At 37.5% G+C, this 10,539-nt stretch overlaps 1 protein-coding gene across 1 annotated transcript; it reads right to left on the bottom strand.

Moving 5' to 3' along the window:
* Positions 1–3,107: 3,107 nt before the first annotated feature.
* LOC112527911 (U-box domain-containing protein 45-like) lies at positions 3,108–7,229 on the bottom strand. The gene is made up of 6 exons (XM_025138764.1): positions 6,880–7,229; positions 6,470–6,562; positions 5,693–5,878; positions 5,447–5,554; positions 4,164–5,266; positions 3,108–4,065 (listed from the first exon to the last, which is right to left on the bottom strand). The coding sequence occupies exons 2-6, from the start codon at positions 6,518–6,520 to the stop codon at positions 3,291–3,293; spliced, it is 2,223 nt and encodes a 740-aa protein (XP_024994532.1). The 5' UTR covers positions 6,521–6,562; positions 6,880–7,229; the 3' UTR covers positions 3,108–3,290.
* Positions 7,230–10,539: the final 3,310 nt, after the last annotated feature.

The raw sequence follows: 10,539 nt of genomic DNA, 5'->3' as shown, positions 1-10,539 counted from the left end.
TCAGTTATGTAAATCTGGCTATTGGGTTTTCTTCTCTTACACTGTTTGTTATGTTTTTGACTCGCAGTTTCAGAAGGTGATTGGGATCTGCTGTAGGCTTAGGGAGCTTTATGTCGTTGAAGAACTCAATCTATCCGGTGTGGTAGCTTGCAGTGTTGATCTATCCTCTTTTCGTTTGAGTCATTCGTCTTCTGATTTTTATCTTTGGCATTCGCGTTTGGGTCACATATCAASTCCTCGTTTACAATTTTTAGCATCCACTGGTGTTTTGGGTCGTTTAAGTAGTCATGACATTTCAGATTGTAGTGGATGTAAACTTGCAAAATTTTCAGCTTTACCTTTTACTAGAAGTGTTTCTTTTTCTTCTGCTCCTTTTAATCTTATACATTCTGATGTRTGGGGTCCCTCTCCTGTTGCTTCAAAGGGAGGCTCCTCTTACTATGTTTCTTTTATAGATGATTACACTCGTTACACTTGGGTTTATCTTATGAAACGAAGATCTGAATTCTTTTCTATTTTTAGTAATTTTCGAGCCCTTGTAAAAACTCAACATTCCGCTGTCATTAAGTGTTTTCGRTGTGACTTARGTGGTGAAKACACTTCTAATGATTTCACTAAGTTGCTTGCCTCTGATGGTACCATACACCAGTCATCATGTACCGACACACCGCAACAAAATGGTATCGCCGAACGGAAGCATCGACATTTGGTTGAAACCGCTCGCTCTCTGTTATTGTCCTCTGAGGTTCCTAGTGTTTTCTGGGGGGAAGCTCTTCTAACCGCTACCCATGTAATTAATTGAATTCCGACCAAGCAAAATTCAGGCAAGTCACCTTTTGAAACTCTTTATGGACACCCACCATATTACTCTTCTCTTCGTGTCTTTGGTTGTATTTGTTTTGTCCTTCGTCCACATGTTGAGAGGACCAAGTTGTCCCCTCGATTCTCCTTATGTGTATTTTTAGGGTATGGTACAGGACAAAAAGGATATCGTTGTTATGATCCGACAAGTCAAAAGCTCTATGTCTCGCGTCATGTTACTTTTCTAGAGCACATTCCCTTCTTTTCTATTCCTGCTCAAACTCCTAGTGTTACCCAGTCAGATCTTCGCAATATTGATCCTTTTAGTCTTGACACCGATGATGACACTAATGATACAACTATCAACACCGATAATCATGAGCCTTCGACGGATCCAGCCCCCCCAACACCTACRACCGCTCCCTTACCAGATGAAACTACGACYGTGCCTCCTCCTCGTAAGTCCTCTCGAACTTGTAAGTCCACCAAACTTCMTGATTTCGCTTATTCTTCTTACTCACCTGCATTTGCTTCTTTTGTTTCCAATATACATCGTTTATCTGAGCCCACGTCCTATAGAGAGGCAGTTTCCGATCCCCATTGGCAGAATGCTATGGCTGAGGAACTGACTGCTCTTCACCAGACTCATACTTGGGATTTAGTGCCCCTCCCACAGGGAAAGCACACGGTTGGTTGTCGTTGGGTGTACAAAATCAAGACCAAAGCAGATGGGTCTATTGAGCGTTACAAGGCGAGACTCGTTGCAAAAGGGTACTCGCAACAGTATGGCATGGATTATGAGGAGACATTTGCACCGGTTGCAAAAATGACTACTGTTCGTACCTTGATTGTCGTTGCCTCTATTCGACAGTGGACGATTTCTCAGATGGATGTCAAGAATGCGTTCTTGAATGGTGATCTTCATGAGGAGGTCTACATGACTCCCCCTCCAGGGATTGACTTTCAGCCAGGTGAAGTTTGTCGTCTTCGGAAAGCCTTATATGGTCTCAAACAAGCCCCTCGAGCTTGGTTTGAGAAATTCTCTACAGTGGTTACTTCTCTTGGTTTTACTCCGAGTCACCATGATTTGGCATTGTTTGTTAGATGTACTGATGCAGGGCGAATTCTCTTGTCTTTGTATGTTGATGACATGATTATCACTGGTGATGACCATGTTGGGATAAAGGCTCTGAAACGAGAGTTGGCTCACCGTTTTGCTATGAAAGACTTGGGAATGCTTCGTTACTTTTTAGGAATTGAGGTTGCTCAGTCCAAAAAAGGTTATCTTCTTTCACAGACGAAGTATATATCCGATTTKTTTACGCGAGCACGTCTCTCTGACAATCGTACTGTTGATACGCCTCTTGAAACCAATGCTCGTTATACTCCGACCGATGGTGTTCCTTTGCCAGATCTGAGCCTGTATCGTACTATTGTGGGGAGTTTAGTTTATCTGACTATCACTCGTCCGGATATTGCTCATGCCGTTCATGTGGTTAGCCAGTTTGTCACTGCTCCTACTACGGTTCACTGGGGTGCTGTACTTCGTATTTTGAGATATCTTCGAGGCACTCAGTTTCAGTGGCTCTTGCTCCCATCGACGACTTCTTTTGAGCTGCGTGCCTATAGTGATGCTGATTGGGATAGCGATATTTATGATCGCAAATCCACCACTGGTTTCTGCATTTTTCTTGGAGATTCTCTTATCTCGTGGAAAAGTAAGAAACAGGATGTTTGCTCTCGATCCTCCACTGAGGCTGAGTATCGTGCTATGGYGGTGACTACTTGTGAGATTGTTTGGTTACGTTGGCTTCTTGAAGACATGGGTGTTGTTATTTCTCAGCCYACTCCTCTACATTGKGATAATAAGAGTGCGCTRCAGATTGCAAAGAACTCTGTTTTTCATGAACGGACAAAGCATATCGAGATTGATTGTCACTTTACTCGACATCATTATCAGCTCGGAACTATCTCGCTACCTTTTGTTCCTTCCACTTTGCAGATTGCCGACATGTTCACCAAGGCTCAGTCAGCCTCCAGATTTCGTTTCTTGTTAGACAAACTCTCAATGCTTATTGCTGTCGCATTGTGAGTTTGAGGGGGGATGTTAGCATAAATGGGTTTTAGCCTATTGGGCTTTTTCTCTTGTTGGGCTTAAAAACCCTATTTTCCTAGTCTATATATAGGCTTTATGTTTCTCTTGTAAACACACATATATCATAATAAAACCCTAGCTACCAAGCTATCGGTTACTTTCTCATATTTCTACAAACTCAATATATCCAATGCAGCGTTGAGATAAGATGTAGGCAAATTTTACCTTTATCTGAAACAAAAAACAAAAGATGCTATTTCCTATAAGACAGGAAATTAGATTAAACGAATTTACAAGTCAGAACCATATGGGACCAAGTCCTGCGACAACCAATAAACTTATACAACAGGTCCGAGTCCCAATCGTATGGTGCACCAAGCCATCCAACCATGGTTCAACACTGGTGCACCAAGAAACTCTTGCTTTTCCACAAAGAACTCCAAGCTCTCCCCATCTTTCTCCTGGACCCATGCTTGGTTAAAGCCTTCCGGTCCACATCAACCAGGCCCACACCTATCTCGCCGATATTGCACTGCTGTGTGTGATCCACCGGTGGCTCACGCTGCCGATGCTCCCTAAAAAGCATCAATAGTTTCTCCGCCTTTTGTTTCCCTCTAACCGTCCCATCAGCTGAAATAGACACTAAAGAAGGTATCGATCCTTCTTGAAGAACCATCTGGATGCACTTCTCATTTCCGGTGCATAAAATCAGCAGGCAAGCTGCAGCTTGCTCTTGCACCATAGGCTCGCCGAGATCAAGAACCATCGAAAGCCCACTAACCAAACCGTTAGTCGATACGATCTCGTCTTTGGCTGAGTTAGCCATGTTGGTCAAGACCGCAATCACGTTTTCGATCCACGTGTTATCGTCAATCAGATGCTGAAGGGTGTTGAGGATGCCTAATGACACGAGCCTGGGGATGTTAGAATGACAAGTTGAAAGATGGTAGAGAGCATGAAGAGCATCGGATTTAGATTCGGAATCCTCCCCATTCTCGAGAACCTGGATCAAGAAAGGAACGGCCTCGCTTGAACCAATGACGGGTTTCGCTTCTTCTAAACAGGAAAGGTTCAGGCACAGAGCCGCCACTGCTCCCGGAGAACTCGAGTTTATGATCATTTCCTCTAGCAAAGGAAGTACTCCGGCTGCTAACATCGTCTCTTTGTTCCTGGAAAAAAAATATCACGATGGCTCACCAGTTAATCAAAGACTTTAACTAGTACATACTACATGGTAGTATACTAAGATAACATGACCGTAACATACCTGTTGTTATTAACAGAGAGGTTGAAAAGCGCCATGGCTGCACATTCCTGAGCAGCAGCGTTTCTTTCACGCACCGTAGCCTCGAAGAACTGTAGCAATGCTTCAACAAAACCACTAGCACCCATAAGGATCCGAGCCTCTTCGTCATCCTTTGACAAATGCCGTATCTGCTCAATGACTCTAAGCTTTCTCGTCTCATCTCCCATGTCCAAAATGGTCAAGAAATCCTCGTATCTTTCAAAGACCTTGCCTTCATGCTCAGGCACAACCTCAAGTTCATCTCCTTCTCTCTCGAACTTGCTGGATCCGATACTTTCAGCCAATCTTGAATTTGTCAGCTCGGTCTCGGACAAAGATAGGTTCCAGTAGTTGAGGTCGAGGGAATCAGGTGGCCCTTCCGGAACCAAAACACCATTCTGTTCACACCAACTAGCAACTAGACCCTTCACACAGTAATTAGGAGTCAAACAAAGATGAGCCAACTGCTGCTGTGTCTTCGGGCAGGTGTTATGCCCGCTACTGAACCATTTCTCAATGCAAATCCTCTCGTATGTCTGCCCGGAGGCAATGATGACCGGATCATACATCAGTTGCAATGATATCGGGCACCTTAGTTCTTCAGGTGGCATTGACATCTGCCCAGATCTCCTGAAGTTCGGTTTGAAGTTAAAAGAACTCAATTTCGAGAGCTGCCGTTCAAAACCATGGGTCCCACCTTCAAAAGATCCGCGGAGTGTGGGTGAAGAAGGGGTCGACCCACCCTGTGAATCATTGTCATCTGAGAAATCGCTTCTAAATAATTTTGAGTATTTTCTCATGAGATGCAAGAGATAAGCCACAATGGATTCTTTCCTTTTGTCATCCTCGATCCTAGCTTTTTCTATGAGTTTCTTGAGAGACCTTCTCTCACGAAGAGCTCCCCTTGAAGAAGTGATACCGAGTCTAGATGCAGCCTGGTGGAAGGTTTCTAACTCGTTAACGTCACAGCTGCTGTTGAAATTTCTCCCTTCTTGCAGCAATCCGATTATCTCATCACCTACTTGCTTCTCTAATGGATCAACAGAAAACTCTATTCCTTCAAGTTCACCAGAAATAACACAAATCTGGAACATGAGAAGTTACAGTTATTATCTTTAATTATATATATGCAACTTGGGGAAAGTTCAAATGAGAACCACAAAAACATTGAAAACCCAGAAACCAACTATTCATGTATTATTCATGATGAATAACCCTCAATAATCATATATATTGTTGTCTTAAAAGGGAGTTGTTTGTATTACCTGAGCACCTATTGTTTGTGGGACGATATCTTCAACCCGCTTAAGACTATCTTGCAGAGCAGATCTTGCCTTCTCAAATTTTAGAACGATCGAGTCTCCAGTTATGGCCTGCAAAAGATTCATATTTGTAAGATATTTTTTTTTACGCTTAATGAAGTCGTATGTATCAATTATATGAACATGTTCATCAAACAAAGTAAAAAAAAAACAGTCTTGAAAGAAATAAAGACGGAGAGAGATTTTTACCAGATAAAGTTTACTACATTCCGCACAATGTTGAAGAAGATTCCTTGTCTTCTCCAACGCTATATGCAATGAACATAATGCCTGAATTCCTGAAGTGCTCCGAGGCCGAGCTGCTTCAAGGTCCGGAAAAATACTCAACACTTTGATGTAGATGGAAGAGAGTGTTGAGCACATTCCTCCATGTAACTACAATTAACATTGAGATCAATTAGCACAGATATACAAGAAGCTTCAAGGGCAGTAGAGACTGGTAAACATCAAGCTATATAAAGGTCTAATTTGAGCCAAACACTACAAATATCGTTGATACGTATTGAATCATAACTCATAATCAAGCAAGTTTTTGCCTTTAAAGATAAGAAGTCCATGTTAAAATTTTGCAACTCATCCATTTACAATTGGGATTTATTTGTTCAAGTAAAAGTGAAACCAACCGCTCTACCCATCTGTATCATTTCCTTCATCTCATTCACGGCATCCTTATACACAACCATATTAGAGGGCTATGTTTGGCAAACGAGGCTTTTTCAATAAGCTCAAAAGATAAGCCGAGTTGGTATTTGTTTTTGTTTGATAATCCGCAACAATTATAAAGGTCTAAGATACCCTTCAATATCGAGAAATAAGAGTGTGGACCCAAGTCACTATCTTCAATTTACAATGGGTACCAACTACCATGGTAATTGCAACTTAAAAATCTTGACAATAAACAAAATGTTGAAATATCAAGATGGATTTCTTTTTCATTCTTCATTTGAGGTGGGTAGCACCAAATACCTTTGGTTCGCCAAGTGCAAACAATTTCTCTTCTATCTCTGAATGGTCCATGATTACATCAACCAGCAGAAAGTTATAAGTTTCACCAATAACCTGAAATCATTAGAATTCAACTGGAATTACAATGCTTGTAGCTCATTGACTTAATCGAACCAGTGATTAAGAACAGAGAGACCTCATCAAACAATTCAAAAATTATGAACACGATTACATTTAACACATTCTGTTCATTTCTATATGAAAACCCCAAACATTTGATCAATAAATTACACAAAATAAATCAAAATTGACACCATAATTGATTAATTTCCAACAGTAGAATAAAACTGGAATCATGAAGAAGGGGATAACTCCGTGATTACCGAATGAACTATACGGTAGTAGCAGCGATAAGATAAGTGAGTGATTACCTGTAATCTAACCAGGAAAAAACAGAATCATCCAATGAGGCTTCATCAAAGGAACATGAAGGAAGACGTTAATCATTTTAGGGTTCCTCATATACAAATGCCACGCATATCACCCCACTTTTCGGAAGAAAAAAAAAACCAATGAAACCGTTCCAAATTACCCCCAAATCTTAACAGAAACAGAATTGAGAGGGTATGGATGTAGAGAAAAGAACGATCTGGGTCCAAAATGCTTTAATAATAGGAAAATGGGAATCAAACATGAAGAAATCGATCTGAATAATTAAGTAGTATTAGTTAAAAGGATGATTGGAAGGGGAGAGAGAGAGAGAGAGAGAGAGAGAGAGAGAGAGAGAGACCACATGTATTTCTATCGTTAAAAGAGAAAAATGAGAGGGATTTTCCCGCTTTCAACTCCCCGGTCACCGGCCGACAGTTGCCGACCTCCAAGTTTGTCGGCTGACGTATCTGTCCACATAAATGAGGGTACGAAAGGTCAAAATACGTTTTGGACTTATCCCATCGACAAATAAAATATCTTTTTTCCAAAAAATTATTTGTTAAAAATTAAAAAATTAAAAAATTAAATAAAAATAAACATGTCATTTGATTAATAAAAAAATATAATATGTATATTTAAAACTGCATTTTTTTTAATTATGTACAGTGTTATAGTAAATTTACAAATTTGGTCTTGGTGGCTGCTACTCGTTATTAAGTCTCGTTCCTGTTTTAAACTAATTATACTTTTAATTATTGTGATTGTTGCTTTGTTTCGGATTTAAAAGTCAAATTCATATATGAATTTGATATGTGAACTCATATGAATAATTTTGTGATATTTGTTCGTATATGAATCTTCAAATAGATTTTTTCAAAAGTTTGCATACAAACCTTTGTTTCTCACATCTTTCATGCATTGAGGGAGAGTATACAGTGGCACGTATAACCGTATTATTCCTTCGAGGTTAAAAAGTTTTAGGTTCGTGAAATGTGCAGTCGTATTAATTTGTTGTGTGCAACTGTATGTATTTTAAAATACAATGAGAACAATGTTTATTTGGTAGAGTTGGTTTGCAAAGCTTTATTCCACCCCATATTCAAGTTCGAATTTCGTTAGTGTCACTTTCTTAGTCAAATAATGTTATCATTTGAAAAAAGTTATGTACATTTGTTTTTATATAGTCAAATGGTGTCATCATTTGAAGAAAAAAAAATCCGTACATATCTTTCTTATAGTCAAACGGTGCTACCGTTTGAAAAAATTCTTGAGTCTGTCTCTACTTTCATGATTTTTAGTATTCTGACTCCTAATTTTTTTATTATAACAAGATAATTACATGAATTTATAGTTTGGGGTGGAATAAAGTGTGAGAAATAACATTATTTTTCAATTCAGCACCACTTACCCGATAAGAATCGGACTAATGGATCATTGGCTCAGCGTTATTCGGGTTACAATAGAGCTCAACCTCTCAGAAAGTCAAGAGTTCAATCCTTACCAAATACGAGGAGTGTGTGTGCTACTTAGTTGTATATAAATATTATATACTAATAAACTGTTAGTGTTTATCAGGTGAAAAAGGCTGGTTATTACTGTTTTTTAAAATTATTGTCGACTTATTACATTATTGAAATGTAAATACGAAACAATTTAAAAACATAAAAATCAATTCAAACACAATATGGAAAATAAATCATCTGAGTTGAACGATTGACGCAATTTTTCAAAATGGTTTAGACCCCTTATTCTAAACTCCTACCCCGCTTTCCTAGAAACCTATTTTAAAAGAGAACATAGAAGAATACTTTAATCCTTAACGATGAATATACAGTTTTGCATTTGTTATGAACATCTTACTGTTCCTTATGAATAACTAAATCATTTACCAATATCTCTAAATATACCCAAGTGATTTTCATCGTTATTACTGACAAACAAGTGTAAATTATTAAAATAAAAGCCTTAGGGGGTGTTTGGGATTGCTTATAAAAACAACTTATTGACTTATTCCGGTATGACACCGGTAATAAGCAATTTTGAGTGTTTGGATAAACAACTTATACCGATATCAAACCAATAATAAGAAGTTTTTGAATAAGTTAAACTTTTTTAACTTGTAATCAGTTAATAAGTATTTTTGTAGAAAATCATAAGTTGTTTCAAATAAGCAATCCCAAACACCCCCTTAATAAAATCATTGGGTTTTCTTGAATTTTTTTTCTAAAGCAAAAATATCACATTACACATTTGAAAACAAGATTTAGATTTTTCTATAGCTAGAGTTGAAAATCTGTTAGAGAATAACTGGAATTAAAAGTCCGTACTTTAAAAATTATTGTGTGAACCTGTCAGACCGTCGTTGTAGAAACGACAAAAAATTGATATTTGACGACATTGAAGTCAAAGTAAAAAACATATGGACATCGGTACTTGAAAATTGTTGTTGGAATAAATAGTAACTACAAGAAAAAATATATATCAACATATGACATCTCTAGTCCTGAAGCAAGTGTGGAAATCTGTACTCGATATTTCATACAAGTCCATAAAAGTTCACGACTTTACACGAACAACTCAATTTTATAAATAGACCATGGAAATATCTGTTTTAAAAGATTTTTCCGTACATAATTTAACTACAATACTGAAAACTGAAATAAATAACTGTAGTTTGAAAAATAATCAATAAAATCTTACAGAACATCATTACATAAACGACCCTTAAATGACGTGGAAGATCTTAGTTGGCAAAAGATATGGATGATGTCAGCATTAACAGGTCAACTAAACCCTTAAATAAACAAAAAATCTGATAGAGACCCTTAAATGACGATTTTAAAAATTAGTTTCCCAAAATAGTAATCAAGTGAAAGTTTATTCATTTTAATGCAATTTTCTTTAAAGAGAGAGAAATATTATTTAATATTTTTTTCCCAATAATATAATTAATCTTAAAGAAATTCAAAATAGAAAATTATTATAATTAAATGTAATTTTTGAAGGTGTTTTGATATTTTGGTTTTATAAAGAATCTAATAATTGATATAACCATAATATTAAATATCTCGTAATCATCATCGACATTTATGTATGTCAGTGCTAACGTGTACGGTCGGACCATAACCAACATTTTAAATATTCCTTTCTGTTTTGAGTTTTTTAAATATTCTTTTTAAGTTTTAGAGTAAAATACAAATTTAAATTTCGTTTATCAAATACCTATCCGAATAAACATTTATTAAGTTATATTACTTTAGCGGATGAATATGACAATGACCAAAAATCTTATCCGATAACAATCAAGGTAAGGACCGAGGGTCTTACCCAATAAAATGAGAGCGATGATTCTTACCACGGTTAGTGCTTACCGGGTAAATTATTGCATACGATATCGTTTTGGTGAACTAAAATATTACCTGATAAGTAAGCGATATTGTTGAATTTTGCTGGTAAGTACTTTTCTGGGTAAACGTTTGGTAAACGACCTCTTAGTTTATGTAGTCCACAAACTATAATTATTTTTGTCCATGTAGTTTTAAATTTGCAAGATGGCTATTGTGATTTATAAAAACGTTTAAGTTTAGTCCTTCATTCCAACGACCGCTAAAAAATCAAGTTAAACGAGGAACATATTCGTCTTTTTAGTATTATTTTTT

This window comes from Cynara cardunculus (assembly GCF_001531365.2).
Source record: "Cynara cardunculus var. scolymus isolate 2C chromosome LG 15, CcrdV1, whole genome shotgun sequence".
Lineage (NCBI taxonomy): Eukaryota > Viridiplantae > Streptophyta > Magnoliopsida > Asterales > Asteraceae > Cynara > Cynara cardunculus.
This window is presented reverse-complemented; position numbering and strand designations above follow the sequence as displayed.